This window comes from Oncorhynchus gorbuscha, linkage group LG22, assembly GCF_021184085.1.
Source record: "Oncorhynchus gorbuscha isolate QuinsamMale2020 ecotype Even-year linkage group LG22, OgorEven_v1.0, whole genome shotgun sequence".
NCBI lineage: Eukaryota > Metazoa > Chordata > Actinopteri > Salmoniformes > Salmonidae > Oncorhynchus > Oncorhynchus gorbuscha.
Genome location: NC_060194.1, coordinates 25,408,471 through 25,431,480, shown reverse-complemented (window position 1 = coordinate 25,431,480; position 23,010 = coordinate 25,408,471). Strand labels below are relative to the sequence as shown.

At 42.8% G+C, this 23,010-nt stretch overlaps 1 protein-coding gene across 1 annotated transcript; it reads right to left on the bottom strand.

The window, feature by feature from the left end:
* Positions 1 to 76: 76 nt before the first annotated feature.
* On the bottom strand, positions 77 to 2,933 carry LOC124009150. The gene is made up of 6 exons (XM_046320667.1): positions 2,540 to 2,933; positions 2,118 to 2,278; positions 1,932 to 1,985; positions 1,426 to 1,830; positions 452 to 1,318; positions 77 to 217 (listed from the first exon to the last, which is right to left on the bottom strand). The coding sequence occupies exons 2-5, from the start codon at positions 2,260 to 2,262 to the stop codon at positions 459 to 461; spliced, it is 1,464 nt and encodes a 487-aa protein (XP_046176623.1). The 5' UTR covers positions 2,263 to 2,278; positions 2,540 to 2,933; the 3' UTR covers positions 77 to 217; positions 452 to 458.
* Positions 2,934 to 23,010: the final 20,077 nt, after the last annotated feature.

Here is a 23,010-nt window from a genome sequence, read left to right as displayed (position 1 = left end):
TTAAATATTCAACATGCCACGACATATCAGCAGTAGAACATGTTTACGTAATTACGCATAATAAAGCACAGTCGTTCTCACTGACACTTTTAAGCATACAACACTTATTTTCAGTTCTACAATAAGGATAATTAAAAACGAATCTGCAAAATACTTTATTGATCATAAAAAACGATGATAAAGTTGTAGGACTTTGCGTTCATTCTGTCTGGGCATTCTGTAAAGAGAAAAATAACAGCAGTTTAGTCACCTGAGAAATCTTTATTCTGATTAACAATATTCTGTGTCTACAAATTCATATGTCCATGACGAAAACTTTCCACTAGTTTAATTATACTACCAATTAACAAAAGCCTCAAGGAAAATTTGTATCAAACTGAAGACTTAATAAGATTAAATTCAATCAAAAAAGTTGCAGCTATCCATTCACAGAATAAATCTAGTTCCAAACCTGTCCCTTATGAGGATGGGAACGGGCTATTCTGGTTCTGCGTGGTCAATGGAACAACCCTCCTAGTCGGGGCGCTGCATGGTCGCTGAGCCGGGGCATCCCTTCTCTGCAGTCCAATGGGGCACGGCACAGGGGCATACAGGGACCTTAGTGCACCGGCAGGGACTGGTCCATGGATGACGTCACCCCCACACTGTCCTCGATGTCCACCATGATAGGAGGCCTGGGTGGCGGGCTCTGGCCCATAGCTAGAGCTGTCACTCACGTTGCAGGAAGTGCAGTTGAGACGTCTGGATGTGGGTAGGCACTCGCTCCTGCAGCCAGGCACACCTGTGGCCATCCTGGGTCTCTGCTTGGGCCTGTAGTAAAGGGAGCCAAAGTGGTTGGAGAGGACAGGCACAGGGATGCACCGTGAGAAAGGGCTCTGCACTCCATAGGGGCAGGAGGGCCCCATGGTTGGAGCCACTTGAATGCAGCTTGCAGAAGGGCTGAGGTGCTGGTGAGTGCACTGCGGCACTGGCAGTGGTGCGGCATGGTGGCACTGGGGCAGCACTGGCTGACCAGGGGGACGATATACCACTCTGCCATATCGCTGGCATTTGCAGGACGGCTGGACATATTGGCCAGACATGAGGTCCAAATAATAAGGATGAAAGCCTGAGAGGTAGGGTGGTGGTGGAGGGTATGTCGGGTAATTCTGGGGAAATCTGGGGTAGCAGGGTATCTCTGTGGGCATGGCACAGGCATACCCCCCCTCCTGGCTGGTGGGTGTGTAATGCTGGGGAATACAGGCCTGTCCAGAAATACTGTGCTCGCACCTGCTGCTGGCCAATATCTCTGCTGAGCCAGGTTTAACTTGTGAAGCAACTGTGGGGAAAACAGTGGGAGGGAGAGGAACACATTAGATCCCTAGTGCAAAGCAAATTTGATTTTACCATACATAGTTGGGCCTCAGAATCTTAGAGCACACATACCTTCACCAGTCTTGTTCTCAGTGGATCCCAGACCTGCTACTGCCTGGGAAGATGACTGTGCCACATGTTGGGTATTGGCGTTATTGTTGGTTGGTTGAAAAGGGCTTGATGATGTTGTGGGGACAATGTTGCCAACCAGTGCACCTAGCTCCATGGCTGCAGCCCCCAGGGTTTGGTTCACCTGCTGGTCCATGGCGGATGGAGCTGTAATACTGTTCACTTGTTCTCCACATGGGCTAGTGGTGGTTGAGTACCGTCTGTTGATCTGTCTCTCACTACTGCCTAGTATTTGCAGGTCCTGAGAGGTGATCTCCAGGGCATTAAAAGTCACATCCTCCTTGGAGGTCACTTTGTATCCATACTTCAACAGTTCCTCTTCATAGGCATTGTCACAGAGTCTCTTGGCTGGGGGGAGAGAGAAATGTTTGGGAATGTGACTGCAAAAGTATGTGTTTTGTTTGCAACAACGACTGTAGAAATACAGGGTGCATCATCTCTGGACTTACCTCTATGTTTATGAAATTCTTTCACCAGCTTGTTTGGTGAACAGGTCTGTATTTCTGCATTACAAAACAAAATGAAATCTTGATCAGATGTAGTTCTACAGAACGCTTAACACATGATAAAATGCACTCTACACTACATAATCAGTCATATTTTTGTCTTTGTGGGACCATGGTGAGCTAATATACCATCTCTGTATTTCCGCAGTTCCATACAATAGTACATGGCAAATAGTCCTAGGTCAGTTGGCCTCTTCCTTAGGTATGCTCGACTGAAGCCTGACAGAATGGTTATCAGGCCGTTTGGGATGAGAGGTTTGACGTGTTTGGACATGACCGTGTGTGGCGGACTGTAACAAGAAGAAACGCAAAGTAAATGCAACATCGCATTAAAGTAGCAACGGATTAGCCTGGGTACAAATCTGTTTAGCTAACATTACGCTCCTTGTACTCCGTATCATGACAGTTTAGCATATGAGTGGAATGATAGCTAGCTAAACACACTTGTACTGTGGTACCCAGACTAGCAATTGATCGCCCATGAGGCAGATTCATTCAACTGATCATGGCTCTGTAGCAAAATATAACAATCGAGACGTATGAAAACTTACCTTGAATTTGCAAATTGTAAATTTGTCTGTCGATCTGAGAGTAGGATCAGTTTACAGGCTATTGGTCATAGCGGCTCATTTGGAGTTGTCTGAGTTGTCGACTTTCGTTGCTATCGCGGACCTAACAATGTTCTGAAGTAACTAAGTCATAATGGTTGGAATGGAATGGCCTTTCGCTACATTAGAATTCATATGACAAGAAGCTCTGAAGTGCTCAAAAGTTATAACTTATGGATAAACAAATATATATATATATATTTTTTGTTCTTAAAACATCATAAATCCATTAAATAATTAATCAAATAGCCAGGCAATCAATTACATTTATGAAATCAGTTATGAACCGTTGAGACATTTTGTTTCAGTGGCGGATGGAGAACAAAAAGCACTGGCAGAAATCGTCACTAGACAGCTGCCAAAAAACCGTCCTTGCACTTCACTCAGGGTAGTCTAGTGGTTAGAGCGTTGAACTAGTAACCGAAAGGTTGCAAGTTCAAATCCCCGAGCTGACAAGGTACAAATCTGTCGTTCTGCCCCTGAACAGGCAGTTAACCCACTGTTCCTAGGCCGTCATTGAAAATAAGAATTTGTTCTTAACTGACTTGCCTAGTAAAATAAAGGTAAAATAAAAACTCTACGAGCTAAATTGGCGCTGGTGCTGATTTCCTTAACACCACCGCTTTTTCCCAAGGTTGTCAATCATTAATACTTTGTTTTTTGACAAATGATCTAAACCTAGATTTAGGTTTATAACAAAATTATTTAGTATTTTACAGTCAAACTTGCAAATGTAAAGCATAAAAAAGCCTACTTGAGAAAAGTGTTATTTTCACAACTGAATAGAGGGGAAACAAATCTGGAAATGTTTAATTTATGCACATTTAAGTTGTCATGTTACTGTTTACAAATAAATACACCCAATTAATTGAAAAACAAACAGAAAAGTTAAGTCTTCAGATGAATTGCATTTATTACAAGAGTTCAATGTGGATGGAAAAACAGAAATTTGATCTATCACTTTTCTTGGTTAACTTCATCATCCCCCACACTCTGTCCTGTGTTGGAAGAAAATATATAAATAAAGTTACCATGACGACAATAATACTGTAATCAATGCACTCAACAAAATAGTATTCACGTAGATCTTCTTTTGCACGAGGACAGCATAGCATTACACTTCTTTACCTTTTATGCTGATTTTAAAAGACCATTCCATGTGGGCAGGTGAAGTTGTCGGGCGTGTGTCTGTCCTCTCCGCGACCTCATCTGCACCAGGTCTGCATGGGTTGATAGCCTGTATGAACGCAGGGGAATAGACTACGTCTCCATCGTCGGTTGTGATCTGCAGGAACTGCGGTCGACAGCCACACTCTGCTCCGCAGAAACTGTCAATTGGCACAGAGAAGGACAGGAAACCAGTACAGCGTCCCCTGCTGACCACACAACTATCTTGATCTGCTGGCTTTCTCTCTTGGGAAGAAGCTGTGTCTGAGGTTCCGGATGAACGTTCCACAAGGAGATAGTTGGGGATTTTGATTTGCTGAGTGTCGGGAGTGTCTAATTTACGGACAGTCTGCGCGGTCTGGCCTGAATGTTCCTGTGTCGGTCCACTTGTGAGTTGACGAGAGTGTATGATAGAACAATCAAAAGAACATATTTTATATACTAGGTGCATTCCTAAATTCCCTCTGGCTTTCGTCTTGTGTGCTAGAGCGTAGGGGGGGGGGGGGGCGCTGCAGATGGCTACAATGTTCCGCTAATACAGGACTATTAATGGCCCAGTGCACTACTTTTGTGAGATGTATATATACACAGTACCAGTCAAGTTTGAACACACCTACTCATTCAAGGGTTTTTCTTTATTTTTACTATGTTCTACATTGTAAAATAATCGTGAAGACATCAACACTATGAAATAATACATCTGGAATCGTGTAGTAACCAAAAAAGTGATGAACAAATCTAAATATATTGCATATTTTTCTATTCTTCAAATGACAACTTTGCACGCTCTTGGCATTCTCTCTAGCTTCATAAGGAATGCTTTTCAACAGTCTTGAAGGAGTTCCCACATATGCTGAGCACTTGTTGGCCTCCCACACCTCTTTCTATTCTGGTTAGAGCCCGTTTGCACTGTTCTGTGAAGGTAGTTGTACATAGCGTTGTACGAGATCTTCAGTTTCTTGGCAATTTCTCCCATGGAATATTCTTAATTTTGTCAGAACAAGATTAGACTGATGAGTTTCAGAAAAAAAGTTATTTGTCTCTGGCCATTTTGAGCCTGTAATCAAACCCACAAATGATGATGCTCCAGATACTCAACTAGTCTAAAGAAGGACAGTTTTATTGCTTCTTTAATCAGAACAACAGTTTTCAGCAGTGCTAACATACTTGCAAAAGGGTTTTCTAATGATCAATTAGCCTTTTAAAATGATAAACTTGGATTAGCTAACACAACATGCCATTGGAACACAGGAGTGATGGTTGCTGATAATGGGCCTCTGTACGTCTATGTAGATATTCCATCAATAAATCTGCCGTTTCCAGCTACAATTGTCATTTACAACAGTAACAATGTCTACAATGTATTTCTGGTCAATTTGATGTTATTTTAAATGGACAAAAAATAACATTTCTAAGTGACCCCAAACGTTTGAATGGTAGTGTACGTATATACTGTATATATATTAGCATGGGTAATGAAAGATACCAGAGCGTGGATATCAAAAAAGAGCACTAATATAAGAAGTGGACGGTACATGTTTTGTTTCTGGGCTGAATGTATACCTTATGATTTACCTCTGAACTGTATGTGAACCCCTCTGCAATCTACTGGCACTAACCATTAAAAACTAGGACTTCACCCAGGCTGTCCCTTTGCTATTTGCTCTCTTTCTCTCTTAAACTGCTTGCACAAAGCCTAAGTTCAAATTTGGTTTTTCACAAAAGATCATGAAAAAAAAAAAATTGTGGCCCAAATCAGCACTACATAATTCAGCAGGGAGGTGTGCAACTACCACACTATACCAGTGGATAAACTACATCACCAACATAGGTATTATCATATCCCTTTCAATTCACATTCCTTGCAGAAAGAATTATTTGCGAACCTTTTAAAACATCCAAAGACAGTGGTCTTAGAAGGGTATTTATACTTCCAAATACATGTTTTATGTGTATGTGTGGATGAAAGAATTCGGCCAGTGTTTTACTGTCCTAGTTTCATCTTGTTTTCTTTACCTTCAACTCGATATATCCAACTGAGCCTATGAGGACCTTGGGGATCAGTTTTACCATTATACCCATTGATCAAACGTATAACAGACAGGCACTGTTCAAAAGGAGTTGTTTGTGATATCTAACCTTGATTTGGCATAAAAATGTAAGATTGTAAACATTGTACAACTTTATGTGAACATTGTCTAACTTCATATAGAACAAATTGCACTTGAATTTACAATTTCTTTAAAGTTGTTGCAAATAAATGCGTATTTTCACTTTTTTTCTGTGATAATCACTAAATTAATTATTGATTTCTTCATCTTTAAATGCAATATTGGAGATTTTATGTATTTCTACCAGATCAAAACTGGAATTTCTACTCAAAGCAAAGATTGTAAAACTATACTAGACATTTATAGCTAGTTTGATGATTATGTAATAATCAGTGAAAGTGTTATTGCTTTATATAGCTTTAAATGGCATTTTATAGTTTTGATGTATTTCTATCAAATCAAAACTGGGATTTATAGAACTGGGATTTATAGAATAAACATAACTAGTTTGATGATTCTGTGACAAACAGTGAATTAGTTATGGATTTTTACATTTTGAAATGGCTTTTGGCAAATGTCGAATGAATGTCTGTTGAATATCTGTTGAATGTCCAAATGTGTAAATATAATACCAACTTTACCTCTGTACGTAAAATAGGCAACAGCATTAAGAACGCGTGGGGGGTTGGAAAGGAGAAGTCCATATTTTCCTATAGGGTTAGGGTTAGACAAAGCGTGCCATGATTATGAAAATTATATATTCTGAATCACCAGAGGATGCACAAAAATCCACAGCTTTTAAAAAAAATGTACATTTCATTGTTTTTGATTTATGATTGTCAAAGTGTACATTTCGTTGTGTAAGATCTATTGAAGATTGAAAGCAAAACAAAAGAAGACATTTCCCAAAAAAATAAAAGCAGTGGATTTTATCCAATATAAAACACATTTTACCATTTGGGAGGTTATTCAAAATTAGCCTACATCACTGCAGTTTACAGCCTATGGACAACAATTGTGTACGCACTTGATAACAATAATAAATTCCTCATTGCACTGTGTTGTTGTAGCACAGATAGGCTATGATAATTTTCTTCTCTAAAACCGTAGACCTAGGCCTAATTATAAATAGTGGAGCTTTGCTGCCAAGGGACCACAGAGTACAGGCTGGATCTGCCAATCATTTTTATTTTATTTTTATTTCACCTTTATTTAACCAGGTAGGCAAGTTGAGAACAAGTTCTCATTTACAATTGCGACCTGGCCAAGATAAAGCAAAGCAGTTCGACAGATACAACGACACAGAGTTACACATGGAGTAAAACAAACATACAGTCAATAATACAGTATAAACAAGTCTATATACAATGTGAGCAAATGAGGTGAGAAGGGAGGTAAAGGCAAAAAAGGCCATGGTGGCAAAGTAAATACAATATAGCAAGTAAAACACTGGAATGGTAGTTTTGCAATGGAAGAATGTGCAAAGTAGACATAAAAATAATGGGGTGCTAAGGAGCAAAATAAATAAATAAATAAATTAAATACAGTTGGGAAAGAGGTAGTTGTTTGGGCTAAATTATAGGTGGGCTATGTACAGGTGCAGTAATCTGTAAGATGCTCTGACAGTTGGTGCTTAAAGCTAGTGAGGGAGATAAGTGTTTCCAGTTTCAGAGATTTTTGCAGTTCGTTCCAGTCACTGGCAGCAGAGAACTGGAAGGAGAGGCGGCCAAAGAAAGAATTGGTTTTGGGGGTGACCAGAGAGATATACCTGCTGGAGCGTGTGCTACAGGTGGGAGATGCTATGGTGACCAGCGAGCTGAGATAAGGGGGGACTTTACCTAGCAGGGTCTTGTAGATGACATGGAGCCAGTGGGTTTGGCGACGAGTATGAAGCGAGGGCCAGCCAACGAGAGCGTACAGGTCGCAATGGTGGGTAGTATATGGGGCTTTGGTGACAAAACGGATTGCACTGTGATAGACTGCATCCAATTTGTTGTGATCATAACTGTTCACTTTTTTTTCTTGCACTTTGACAGGTACATATTTAGCCTACATCCCTAAAACAGTATTTACACTGAACAGAAATATAAACTCAACATGCAACAATTTCAAAGACTTTACCGAATTACAGTTCATATAAGGAAATCAGTCAATTTGCGACCAGCACGCTGCAGTAGGGAAGCAAAGCAGAAGTCAAGTCCATCACTTCTGTTGTTTTGGGTGTGCCCATAGCAATGTTCTAAATTGAGTTGGATAGAAAATACATGTTTCAGAGGTGTCAATAATAAAATATCAATGATACTAGGAAATATCATACAGTGAGTTTTTAAGGTGTCATGACATTGGCCTGGGGATAGATTTATGACAGTCATAAATACCTCTTCCCTCCTTTTTCCTCTCTCTACCCTACTGATGTGGAATTTGAAAACCCCTTGGTTAACATAGAGATTCTGGGAACATCAGAAGGTGGGGGAAATGAACTATATTCTGGTAATCCGACCAATATGCGGTGGTACTTAATGAATATGATGTCAGTTCGGTTGTCATCTGAGACATTCTCCTCAATGATAGGATGACATACACTCTACAGTGGAAAGTCTACACATCTGAGTTATCGGATGTGTAGACTATAAAATGAATATAAAATGATTGGTGGAGAAATGAAATGTAATTTTAGCTTCCAAATCAGTGGCCCGCCCCTGTGAAGAGACATGGGTTATAAAACTTTTCAGACACACCCTTCTCGCTCCACTATATAAAGCCTTGACGAAAATGTAACCTCCCTGTTCCAAGTACGTGAGGTCTGCAGCCTCTGCGTTAAAAGGACTAACATGTCAACTACAGAACTAAGCCAACCTCAGCGTGAGCTTTGGTTTGCGAATGGTATGAATTTGAAACTTTTATTCACTACAGAAGTGATAGCTCCTAGCCGTTGACTTAGCAACAGCAGCTGCAAACACGGGCTAGGAAAGAACAGACAGAGTATCCCGTCTACCACACAACAACATTACTACAACGTATTCAACTGACCACCAGAGACATTCTTCAAAGGAATCGGTTAGGCAACATGGCCTTCCATCTACCACCAACCTACCGAAGTGCAGCTCAGAGTAAATATTTATTGCATTTTCCTTTTCCAAACGGGCTGTAATTTAGAATGCATACGATACTGTATTTACGATAGCACAGCTTCTTCCTTTGTCCCTCAGTCTTCCCGCTCTTTCACTCAAACCCAACCCCTTTTCTTTTGTGTAACCAGCTGTCATATCTGTTCCGTCCGCTAGGGACATTTTCCTTTATGACGTCATTTGTAATCAAGTTATAATTCATTCTGTGTATATGTAATTCTGTGTGATTAGTTCGGTATTTAGTAAATAAATAATTAAACCCAATTTTGCATTGCTGATTCAACTTGTTAGCCAGGGTTCGTGAAGATAACCAAGAATTTACAACATTCAGATGAGTGAATTAAGGTGACGATTAATATTGACTGCTATTGATGTAAAATATTACTAGGTCTTTAAGAGTGTATTCAGAAGATAACAGGTCTATAAATATTATTTTTTGGTGCCCCGACTCTCTAGTTAATTACATTTACATGATTAGCTCAATCAGGTAATATTAATTACGGAGAAAGGATTTTATAGAATAGCATGTCATATCACTTAATCCGGCAAACCCAAGACACGACAAGGGCCAGTAATCTTTTATCTTATCAGATATATAATAACCTGTTAGGCTCAACATTCGTTTGAGGTTGGGCTGTGGGGCTGTCTGGGACCTTTGCTTCATCAACTTGGTGGCGTAGGACACTTCTCTCACTCCGGTAGCAGACTTAGACCCATCTGAAATAGACAACATGCAGAGGCTATTAATGTATCACCTCAACATAGTTTACCATGCCCTCACCAAACACAAAGTACTGTTCCTTGCAATGTGAACTGCGGGCCTTACCCAATCTGTTCTTCAGTGGGTCTGACTTGGCAAGTCTCTTGATCAGGTGGTTCCTCTCAGTGACAGCCATCTTGATCAGGTTAGCAGGTTTGGTTCGGTTCTGCTGACAGCCCTCTGCAGTATGAACTGGCAAGAGGAACTGAAGTGTGGGGACTCTTGGGAAAGACTCCTCTGGTGTCTTGGTGGTTAGTTCCTCCTGGACAGACTCCTCCTCTGGTGTCTGGGTGGTTAGTTCCTCCTGGACAGACTCCTCCTCTGGTGTCTGGGTGGTTAGTTCCTCCTGGACAGACTCCTCCTCTGGTGTCTGGGTGGTTTGTTCCTCCTGGACAGACTCCTCCTCTGGTGTCTGGGTGGTTATTTCCTCCTGGACAGACTCCTCCTCTGGTGTCTGGGTGGTTAGTTCCTCCTGGACAGACTCCTCCTCTGGTGTCTGGGTGGCTGATTCTTCCTGGATCATCTGTGGTGTCTCTGGCCCAGGACAGGGTGGAGCATTGGTCGTGTATTCAGGCTGGGGTTTGGAAGTTACCTCCACATTTGATGTTTCGACATTCTCTTCTGTTTCAACACTCTCTTGAGGATTTTCAAATGTTAATGCCTCTTCATGTGGTGGAAAAGCCAATCTTGATGTTGGTGCATTCTCTACATGTTGAGGACTGACCAATTCTGGTATTGGTGCATTCTCTACATGTTGAGGACTGACCAAGTCGGATGATTTGCTGGTCTCTATGTTGTCTGGTTTGACCCACTCTGCTACTTCAGTAACATCCTCAGCAGGTGAAGGTCCCAATCCCAGTTCTTCTGCTGGATTCTGATGCTCCGTTGCAGCACCGCCTGGTAATGAGAAAAACAACACGTTTTAGGATTCTGATGTTCCATGGCAGCACCGCCTTGTAGTGAGAAAACATAATACATTTTAGGAATCATACATAGAAAAACTAGACGCATGTATATGTACCACATAATCTATAAAAATGAAGTGGCACACTCCACATATAAACTCCCAGTAATTTATTGGGTAAATTGGCAACGTTTCGGCATCAAAGTGCCTTCTTCAGTAATGCTGAAACATTGGTGATTTACCCAATCATTTACTGGGAGTTTATATATGGAATGTGCAACTCTTTAAAATATATATATTGTGTGGTACATATACATGAGTCTAGTTTTTCTGTGTATAATTCCTCAAATGTGTTATGTTTTTCTCATTACCAGGCGGTGCTGCCACGGAGCATCAGAATCCTAAAACGTGTTATGTTCGCCATTAGTCAGCACCTCCACATAAGATTATTTCCTCTGGGTGTGCGCCAGCTCATGTTTTTTATATGTATATGTATCCCAACAGATAAATGGGATTTGATAATATCAGATTATAATACAAAGAATAGAATAGATTAACGAGCTGAGTCATTTTCCATATCCAAAATTACCAGGCAGAGGAGAGGCGGAGGGTAATGTTCGGGAGGACGCTGGTCCCTCTTCAGTTTGTGTAGTTCCATGCAATGCTAGTCTTTCATCAATTTGTGCAGTTCCATTGAATGCTGAAACTTCCGTTTGTGTAGTTCTGTGGGTTGCTGGTCTCTTCTCCGTTTGTGTAGTTCTATGCCATGCTGAAAGTTCAGTTTGTGTAGTTCCATGTGACGCTGGGCTCTCATCAGTTTGTGTGACTCCATGGGCCAAGTTGTGAAAGGAAATGCATTCTTATAACAATAATATAAAATGTAAGGCTTAAGCCATGGTTCATTCCAATATCTATAAACACACTATAATATCAACATAGACCCCCATCAAATCAATCAGTGTATGAGTTGATTAAAGTACATCATCTCACCACATTTGAAATCTTCTGAATGCAGAGTTGAGGTTGTCAGTAATCTTTCCGATGTCTCCGGATTAGTCACCTGATCATCAATCACCGCAGAAGATGCTTGTGGAGGTACTCTGGGAGATGTGTGTTTTTCTCGTGTCTCTGCTGTTCTCCCTACTGCTGTTTCAGAAGGAGCTCTTTCTGACAAACTACTTCTTGAAGATCTTGGAACTGCTGGTGAATTTCTACCAACAGAAGCAGATGGACACACCAGTAGCTCCTCCATTGATGGTGCAGAGGGAATCCTGGACTGACTGGATTGTGGTGAAACTCTTTGAGAAACTGGGTGTCTGTCCATTGATGGTGCAGAGGGAATCCTAGGCAGACTGGATTCACCAACATGAGCTGTGGATGCAGATACAAATTTTGGCACATACTGTATACATTTCACCTTAGAAGTTTTGCCAATTTTTACCTAAAACATTTCTTATTAGTAGCTTATTAGTCACTCATTCTTCAGAGTATGGATGACAGTTGTACCTGATACCAGAGAAGTTTGTGGAGACGCTCTTGGTGATACTCTGGGAGATGTGTATCTCTCTGCTGTCTCTGCTGTTCTCCCCACACTCTCCTCTCTACTGGGTATCCTGACTGAGGGCGCGCTCTGTGCTGCATCAACTAGTTCTGTTTCAGATGGAGCTTTTGCAGTAATATCACTCCCCGAACATTCAGGGGAAACAACTGAAGTTTGCTTTATAGGTGATGTTGACTGAGGCAGCTCTTTATAGGAAGAGGCCTTCTGGGGTATGATCATATCAGATATTTTGTCCACAGACAGATCCTCAAAGCTGCTTGTTGAATTTCTCATCTGACCAGATGATTCTACCTCAGGGGCTGCTGAGAAAAAGACCTGAACAGATTGAGTGCCAGACATTTTCTCCTGCGAGGGAAATGTGTCACTGCTTGAGGATATATCCTCATCAGTCACAGTCTCCACAACAGCAACAGAGGGGAGTTCCCCCATGGACGGTGGGTGAGGCAGGTCCTCAAACAAGGGAACCTTATAAAACATGACCACACTAGACACTCCCTCTGGTTCCTCCCATTCCTTATCACCAGGGACAGGACTAGGCGCAGGGGACAGGTCACATGTTGTGTGGGATCCGTTGGATGAAGGCAAGGCTTTGCTGTGGAAGATGAGCGTCTCAGGGAGACACTCAGAGTGAACTATAATCACATGCTCGGACGGAGCCCTGGGGATCAGCACAGTGTTCTCAACGTCGACCACGCCGCAGACTGAAGGATCTTTCTGGTACACGGCACACTGGACCACTGAACTGCTGACCGCATTATCCTCCATGGCCTGGTGGCCAGGCTCCTCACAGTGTACATGGCTTGATGATGTATCAGATGCAGACAGACCTGGTGCTGCGTTGTCTCGTTCCTCAGGTATTTTGTGAGAGCATTCACTCAAAACAGATTCTGCCAGACCAGTGAAGGAGATGGTTCCCTGGTAGTCCTTAGTGTGACCTCCTTCCAAACACAACCCCAGACCCACCAGAGATGGGAGTTAGAAAACACATCTCATTACATGACCAATCTATTGCATCTTTTCAGTGGAAATATATTATGGAAAGTGTAGGGTATACATTTAGGTATTTTGGACTTGTGGAACAAGGAAGGACTTACCCCTTAAATCTCTGAAGATGTATGAGAGCTCTTGAATATCAAGATTAGGATGTTCTGCACAATAAACCATAACATGTAATTCAACTGCACAGATAAATGTTTATGTAGCTTAGAGTTCATATGAATATACTAAACATTGTTTGGGGAATGTGTTAATGAAGTGTCAATTAATTTTTCTATAAGCACTGCACCTTTCTTCAATTGCAGAAGCTGGCCGCTGTAAGACGCTATGAACGCCATGACATTTGGAGGCTCCTCCAGTAGAACCGCGCGACTGACGGCAACTAGCCAGCTCTTCAACCCCCAAGGTAGGATAAGCGTCGGCGGGTGGTTCATTTTCGCAACCAGGGACACTTGTGTGAAAGTCAATGCAATCGTGATGCACCTGCTATTGCTAATCTCTATTATGGTGAGATGAAGAGAAGAGCGGACAGCTAAATATTTCACGTTTGATTCCATTCCGAACACAGCCTAGATGCATTTAGACTAGCGTAGGTCATATTATAGACTTATAAATTACTCGTTTCACACTTACCTCATCACTGTGTTTACAGGACGGTTCTCAAAACATGGCAAACATGCCGTATTTTGTTGTTGGTTATATACAGTCCGTTTGCGCGTAAAAGTTAACCTCGGTGTCATAATTGGGGGGGTTACATACAGTGCGTGGGCTACGTCATAATAATGCTTGATTTGACATACAGTAGATAAAACATCGATATCTGACAGATGTGTTAGGTTATCGGTTTCCATTGGCTTTATCAGCATTGTGATTGATATTAAATGAGATTCAAACACATTTATAACACACCCTGTTGTTTTGGAAATATTTTCACCCTCTATCTAAATCTATAAACCCCTCTGGATTTATTGATTTATTCATCCCAAAATGTTCTCTGACCTCTTAGCGAGTAATAGTAGTTATTTATTTGAAGATTTACAGTGTCAGTTGATGCCTAAGTTGTAAGGCACAGCAAAAAAAAGCAGCAGCTGTATGTTTGCAAGGAGTGGTTTTATTTGCAATTGAAGATCCACCAAAGGGTCAAGTAAAGTTTAGCTGTCTGCCTGTGAAAACAGACCAAGGGTAATTACTGAATGCAGATCCTTGTTTATCCAAAACATCAATCCATCTCATTAAAACAGTGAATTACTGTATGACACCAAATTTACAAAGCAGTTAACAGACAATATACTGGTAGTCAAAAAGGGGAGGGGCATTTTTCCCAGGGTAGCTGCAGTGGAGGAGGCTACTAAAATTAATTATTTGCTTTCATGAAGTATTCTTAGTGGTGCCACAACAGAGGGGTATATAGTTTTTAAAAATAACAAGTTAAGGTGGAGTACCTCTGCAACATAGGTAGCAATGGTTGGGGTTCACAGTTGGCCAGGCATACTCCATAGGGGCCCTTACCATCACAACCCCAGGAGGAGGACACTGTGGCCCCATAAATACAGGCACGTGGACCTGAGGCCTGGCCACCACAAGCACACTGTAATTGGCTCCACTGGAATACTGAATCACCCCCTCCCTTTATGCCCTCATAAAAGCCTCAATTTGTCAGGACATGGACTACAAGGTGTCAAATGTTCCAAAGGTATGCTGGCCCATGTTGACTCCAATGCTTCCCACAGTTGTGTCAAGTTGGCTGGATGTCCTTTGGGTGGCGGACCATTCTTGATACACACAGGACACTGTTGAGGGTGAACATCAGAGTGGCATTGCAGTTCTTGAAACAAACCAGTGTGCCTGGCACCTACTACCATACCCTGTTCAAAGGCACTTAAATCTATTGTCCTGCCCATTCACCCTCTGAATGGCACACATACACTATCCATGTCTCAATTGTCTCAAGGCTTAAAAAATCTTGGATTTTACAAGTGAGAGATTATAGCTTTCACTTGGATTCACCTGGTCAGTCTATGTAATGGAAAGACCAGGTGTTGTTAAAGTTTTGTGTACTCAGTGTATATAGTTCGTGTGTGTAGTAAAGGCATAGCAGAATAGATTATGTTCATGCTGGTAACACTGTATGGACCCTAGCTGGCAATACTTGTAAAACATCCAGTCTGCTAACATAGAATGAATATACAATATGTTTTTCACCAAGTTGACTGTTTCCCTTTTGAATACCTTGCTGCATCTTTGCTGTACCATTCCCACAGGGACAGGGTTGACCACTGTGACCTTGACCCCAGGTGGATGGCTGAAGGGTAACATCCCTACCACGTCTGATCTGTGGCCTGCAAAGGGGGGGCTGGAGAATTGGACGGGCTGGCTGACCTTCTGCAGCACCACTATCCCTGCACTGGGGTTGTCCAGCTTTATCTTGATGGTACAGTGGCTGGTGCAGCCCGACACACTCTCAGGGATTGGAGGTAGGGACGCAGCCATTGGGGGAGGACTGGAGGCCTTGATGAGTGCCCCCGGAGTAGTAGGAGGAGCAGCAGCTAGATGTGAAACTACTTGTGTCACAGGTTGTGATCCATACCCAGGGATGGCATTGAAACGGACGGGTACAGAAGAAGGGATATCTCCTGGTTCTAACTGACCCGCCAGGCGAACCAGGGCACTCTGCCTGTTGCTGGGCAGAATTGTGAGCTCAGAATTCTCTGATCTTTGGCGGATCAGAATGTTCTTCATTTTCTCTGACATTCTGTTTGGGGGAGATTTGACCTTCACCTGTGGTTCTGAACCAGCTGTTGTCCCAGTTAGATTGGGGGGACTGTACGTTGGCTCAGTGGGGGATGCAGGTCCGACTGTGGAGTTGAAATCCCCCTTCATTGGACTGGCAATGGGCACTGATGTTGACAGAGTTGTTTGTTGTTGGTGGTGGCAACCGACAGGCATGGGCCATATGGTTGAGATTCCATTACTTGGCTCATCCACCACTACATAGCCAAAATCAAATGTTAGTGTAGCTATCACTTTCTAGTCTAACGTTACTGTATCGTTGTGCTTTTCTCTAAATACATATGTTCTAACTTATTCTCATCAGATGTGGATAAAAAAATGTGTTGCACTTCAATAGCAGGAAAACAAACAAATAGCTACTTGTAGGCTAATCTAGCTTTTTAAAATGCATTGCTTACCCCATGCAAAATATGGATCTGCATCACAACAGCCTGGCAAACAGGTCATTTTGAGTTCGGACAAGTAACTGAGCAGATGTTAAAAGGTTCAAATTGCCTTCGGCTCAGTCACTTCAGGCTCTGTTCTCAAGTAAGACAGATTTGAAAGGTAATGGTGATTGTTTTGTTTATTAAACCCACATTGACACCCATGGAATCTGTTACTAAGCAATGTGGATGTGACATTCTATGACTCATTTTGTGAGTGTTCCAATGGTTCTAATCGTAGATTGAGTGGACAACACTGTGTGCATTCCCCAATACTGAAGCTTCACATTATCAGTCTTTTGTATCAATGTGGAAGTTTACCCTCCATCTACAGCATTTATATAGCTGCAATTACCTTAAATTCTATATTTTTGTAGTAATTGATTGCGTGATTGTACAATATCAAAATTGAGGCAGATAACAGATATACAGATAATTCATGCAATGCAGGAATTAAACATCTTTATTGAGTATTACCATCTTAAAAGAATGCAAAGGAGAAAATGGCAACTACAAAAAGTAGGTCCTTCTCATGTAAAAACAGGATTGGTTGCTCTGGGGATTGTAGTTCCTAACAGCCTGTGGCAAGAAAGAAAAAAAGAGTCCATATATAACAGCATCATAACACAGCTTCTTCAACCACTTCTAATACCATAAGTTTATGTTCCTACATACATGGTAGTCATGGATGAAATTCATCAATATATAAACAAAAAATAACCATACATTTCATAGCGGCAACACATTTATCTATCTTGATTGTTGTTGGAGTGTGTGTCTGATCCTTTGTTGTGAAGCGATTCACATCTGTGGATGCTGTCCTTCTGCTGTAACCCTCCCTGGTTCTGTCCCACGTTGGTGACAGGGACCCAGCATGAGGAGCCCACCCTTTGAGTTCCTCCTGGTGCCCACATGAGAGCAGGGAGCTGTGGCCCTGCTGCAGCCCCTGAGTCTGCTGCCTCACCTGGAAGGGGATTTCCCCCAGGCGGTACTGCTGGGGGAAGTGGAAGACGGGGTCAGAATAGCACGATTGGGGATGAGGTTCCCAGTTTGTGAGCGGGGCAATGGGGCTCAGCCATGTGGTCGGTTTGCAGGCTGCCGTGGGACGACAAGGAGTGGGGTGGCATCAGATGCTAGAGTACTGGCCACAGTCCTAGTACATGGGGATGTTCTGCTCCAGGGAGTTATAGTGCATCATGGTCAGGGAGCTCTGGTAGGGGCAGATCATGCCACCCATCCTGCCCTGGGCCTCGGACCCAGTCAGGTGGAAGAGGTGCCAGTGGCTGCTGGTCCCACTGAGGCTGCTACACATGCCTGAAGAGATAGACAGGTAAAGAGAGAAAACATAAGACATGATGGAAGTCTTACAAATATCCCCCAGTATATCATGTCTGAAATATTAAGGTAAAACCTATAGATGAATCACGTGTACAGCTACGAACCCCAAAAAATGTATAGCTCAGATTTTCTTTTACAATATGCTTTACAACTCAAATCTACTGACAGTGCAATGATTAGAACATTAAATGAACGCACTGAAATGTCTCACTGGGCCTGTGAAAACACTGGGGCATGAAGTTAGTCTGCAGTCCATGGTTGGGCAGAGCCATGTCCTGTGTCTCTGCAGCAGCAGGCTGCCATTACCCTGGGGAGTGGGTACTGTGGCCAATCCCAGGCGCTCACTGGGGATACAGAGAGAAGGGACGGCACACCAAACAGGGGCCCTTAATAAGGCTCCTGCTCGGTGACTCCTAGACTCCAGCGGTATTAGCAACATAGCTGGGGGCCATCAGTGGCTCCTGGGCTAGCACCTGAGCTCTAGCTGCTACATAACTCGTTGATCTGGAGATATGTCACTCCAGGGAGGTTGGTCACAAAACATGGGGTCCTTGGCATCTCTGAAACAGCAGCAGAAGCCGCATTCTGAGCAGGAGCCGGGCTGGCAGCTACAAGACTTGGGGCCCTGGGAATATCGGCTGAGGTCTTAGCGACAGACAGGAAAGGGAGGCTCTTTCCCTCTGGTCCCAGGCACAGTTGGCACACCAGACTGAGGGTGTTGGCCAGCTCTGGAGCAGGTAGACTAGGTAGACTAGGAAGGAGGTTCTGATGTCTCCTGCGGGCATGAAGGTGGGTTGGCATGGTGGAGCAGACTGGGACTGAGTTTCCGCTGTTAAGGCAGTAGCGAGCGGTTGGAGCTGCACACTGGGGATGCTTGTCTCCTCTAGTGACACAACAGGAAGGCAACCATGATGTCGTCAGTCACTGCAGTAGGGAGATAGCATATTGGCCAATTCGGTCTGCACTGTGACCACGGAAGGACAAATCAGATTGGAGGATTGTGTCTCCACAGTTGCAACAGTAGGGGGGGGGGGGGACAAGCCAGCATGGAAGAGGGCCGAACGGATTAGAAGTCAACTGATTAATCGGAATGGCCGATTTCAAGTTTTCATAACAATCAGAAATCGGTCTTTTTGGACAGCAATTTGGCCAATTGTTGTTGTTTTTTTACACCTTTATTTAACTAGGCAAGTCAGTTAAGAACACATTCTTATTTTCAATGACGGCCTAGGAACAGTGGATTAACTGCCTTGTTCAGGGGCTGAACGACAGATTTTTACCTTGTCAGTTCCGGGATTCAATCTTGCAAATTTACAGTTTCCTAGTCCAACGCTCTAACCACCTGCCTCTCATTGCACTCCACGAGGAGCCTGCTGTTACGCGAATGCAGTAAGTTGCTAGCTAGCATTACATTTATCTTATAAAAAACAATCAATCAATCCTAATCACTAGTTAACTACACATGGTTGATGATATTACTAGTTTATCTAGCGTGTCCTGCATTGCATATAATCAATGCGGTGTGCATTCTGAAAAAGGACTGTCGTTGCTCCAACGTGTATCTAACCATAAACATCAATGCCTTTCTTAAAATCGAGTACACAGGTATATATTTTTAAACCTGCATATTTAGTTAATATTGCCTGCTAACATGAATGTCTTATAACTAGGTAAATTGTGTTACTTCTCTTGCAACAGAGTCAGGGTATATGCAGCAGTTTGGGCCGCCTGGCTCGTTGCGAACTGTGTGAAGACTATTTCTTCCTAACAAAGACAGCCAAATTCGCCAAACGGGGGATGATTTAACAAATCATGATTTCCGGATTCGACCATATTAATGACCAAAGGCTCGTATTTCTGTGTGTTATTATGTTATAATTAAGTCTATGATTTGATATTTGATAGAACAGTCTGACTGGTCGGTGGTAGGCAGCAGCAGGCTCGTAAGCATTCATTCAAATAGCACTTTAGTGCGTTTTGCCAGCAGCTCTTCAAGCTTTGCGCTGTTTATGACTTCAAGCCTATCAACTCCCGAGATTAGGATGGTGTAACTGATGTGAAATGGCTAGCTAGTTAGCGGTGTACGCGCTAATAGCGTTTCAAACGTCACTCGCTCTGAGACTTGGAGTAGTTGTTCCCCTTGCTCTGCAAGGGCCGCGGCTTTTGTGGAGTGATGGGTAACGATGCTTCGAGCGTGGCTGTTGTCGATGTGTTCCTGGTTCGAGCCCAGGTAAGGGCGAGGAGAGTACTGCCAGTACTGTTACACTGGCAATACCATAGTGCCTATAAGAACATCCAATAGTCAAAAGGTATATGATATACAAATGGTATAGAGAAATAGTCCTATAAATACTATATGAACTATAACCTAAAACCTCTTACCTTGGAATATTGAAGTCTCATGTTAAAAGGCACCACCAGCTTTCGTATGTTCTCATGTTCTGAGCACTTAAACGTTCGCTTTTTACATGGCACATATTGCACTTTTACTTACTTCTCCAACACTTTGTTTTTGCATTATTTAAACCAAATTGAATATGCTTCATTATTTATTTGAGGCTAAATTGATTTTTAGTGATGTATTATATTAAAGTTAAAATAAGTGTTCATTCAGTATCGTTGTAATAGTCATTATTACAAATAAATACATTTTTAACCTGTATCGGCTTTTTTTGGCCCTCCAATAATCGGTATCGGTGTAGAAAAATTATAGTCGGTCGACCTCTGGAACGGATGCTTGAACAGGAGTTGCTGGAGGAAGCCCCGAGTGCAGGAGAGTCCTGAGGGAACAACTCTGGGGCAATCTTACAGCGGTACACTGCCAGGCCCTGGGCAATGTCTGCTGGGATGGGCCCTCGGGACAGGGTGATGCTGGTGGTAGACCTGCAGGCCACACTCTTTCTGTTCACTGTCAGTAGATGTCCCTGCCATTGTGTCCGTAGCCTGGATATCTCGGCTGCTGTAGGGCTGGTCACTAGGGACGAAGGGGAAAGGCTCCCTGACGTCCTCACATCTAGTTCCATTAGCAGGTTGCCTGGCTCCCACTCCAGAATTCACTTTGGGTGGGGGAACATTTCAGGACCTTGGACAGTGACCTGTGGCTGTACAGTCGTGGCCAAAAGTTGAGAATGACACATATACATTTTCAAAGTCTGCTGCCTCAGTTTGTATGATGGCAATTTGCATATACTCCTGAATGTTATGAAGAGTGATCAGATGAATTGCAATTAATTGCAAAGTCCCTCTTTGCCATGCAGATTAACTGAATCCCCCCCAAAACATTTCCACTGCATTTCAGCCTTGCCACAATAGGACCAGCTAACATCATGTCAGTGATTCTCTCTTTAACACAGGTGTGAGTGTTGACAAGGCTGGAGATCACTCTGTCATGCTGATTGAGTTTGAATAATAGACTGGAAGCTTCAAAAGGAGGGTGATGCTTGGAATCATTGTTCTTCCTCTGTCAGGCATGGTTACCTGCAAGCAAACACATGCTGTCATCATTGCTTTGCACAAAAAAGGCTTCACAGGTAAGGATATTGCTGCCAGTAAGATTGCACCTAAATCAGCCATTTATCAGATCCTCAAGAACTTCAAGGAGAGCTGTTCAATTGTTGTGAAGAAGGCTTCAAGGCACCCAAGAAAGACCAGCAAGCTACAGGACCGTCTCCTGAAGTTGATTCAGCTGTGGGATTGGGGAACCACCAGTACAGAGCTTGCTTAGGAATGGCAGCAGGCAGGTGTGAGTGCATCTGCACACACAGTGAGGTGAAGACTTTTGGAGGATGGCCTGGTGTCAAGAAGGGCAGCAAAGAAGCCAATTATCTCCAGGAAAAACATCAGGGACAGACTGATATTCTGCAAAGGGTACAGGGATTGGACTGCTGAGGACTGGGGTAAAGTTATTTTCTCTGATGAATCCCCTTTCTGATTGTTTGGGGCATCCGGGAAAAAACTTGGCCGGAGAAGACGAGGTGAGCGCTACCATCAGTCCTGTGTCACGCCAACAGTAAAGCTGAGACCATTCATGTGTGGGGTTGCTTCTCAGCTTCTCAGCCAAGGGTGTGGGCTCACTCACAATTTTGCCTAAGAACACAGCCATGAATAAAGAATGGTATCAACACATCCTCTGAGAGCAACTTCTCCCAACCATCCAGGAACAGTTTGGTGACGAACAATTCCTTTTCCAGCATGATGGAGCACCTTGCCATAAGACAAAAGTGATAACTAAGTGGCTCGGGCAACAAAACATTGATATTTTGGGTCCATGGCCAGGAAACTCCCCAGACCTTAATCCCAGAGAATTTGCGGTCAATCCTCAAGAGGCGGGTGGACAAACAAAAACCCACAAATTCTGACAAACTCCAAGCATTGATTATGCAAGAATAGGCTGCCTTCAGTCAGGATGTGGCCCAGAAGTTAATTGACAGCATGCCAGGGTGGATTGCAGAGGTCTTGAAAAACACTGCAAATATTGACTCTGCATCAACTTCATGTGATTCTCAAAAGCCTTTGACACTTATGAAATGTTTGTAATTATACTTCAGTATTCCTTAGTAATATCTGACAAATATCTAAAGACACTTTAGCAGCAAACTTTGTGGAAATTAATATTTGTGTCATTCTCAATTTATGGCCACAACTGTACATGTTTTTACAGCCTTGTTCTTGTTCATGTAGACTGGAAAGGGGATACCTAGTCAGATGCACAACTGAATGCATTCAACCAAAATGTGTCTCCCGCATGTAATCCATCACCAGGGGCAGCATTAAAAGCAGATTATGATTTACAAGATGGAAACTAAAAGGAACTGATTTTGCTTGGGACACATACCCTGCATGCCAGTTTGTAAATCCAACTGTGATATAATTCTAATTGACTCGTTTTGATAAACAACAACACCACCACCAACAAGCAGCATGACAGCTGATGAGAAAAAGTCACGTAGAATTCAGGGCCACAAAAGGCTCTCATTGTTTCATAAGATCATCAATAGGCATGCTTGGTTTCTCTGCGAAACAATGCAAAGTGATTAGGTCAATAATCAAATGTATTGAAGTTTTACATGCGTCAGACTACTGTGGTCTACTAGGATTCAAGCACAGAATAGCCTACCGTCTCTGAGGAAGACCGCTGTGAAGGCAGGAATAGTTTCTGGTTGAGACTTGACCACAGCCCTGCTCATTCCCTCAATCAAATCCTTGAATCCCGTCGAAATATTCAACACTCTCCGCGGATGAGGCATTTAACTGCTAATGAGTTACCAGTTGTTTTGAACGAGGCATATCAGATA

Coding starts and splice junctions, on each gene's coding strand:
- LOC124009150 (XM_046320667.1), bottom strand. CDS start 2,262: ATGTCCAAACACGTCAAACCTCTCATCCCAAACGGCCTGATAACCATT. Junction 1,831..1,931: donor AGAATTTCATAAACATAGAG/GTAAGTCCAGAG, acceptor CTCTCCCCCCAG/CCAAGAGACTCTGTGACAAT. Junction 1,319..1,425: donor TGAGAACAAGACTGGTGAAG/GTATGTGTGCTC, acceptor TTTTCCCCACAG/TTGCTTCACAAGTTAAACCT.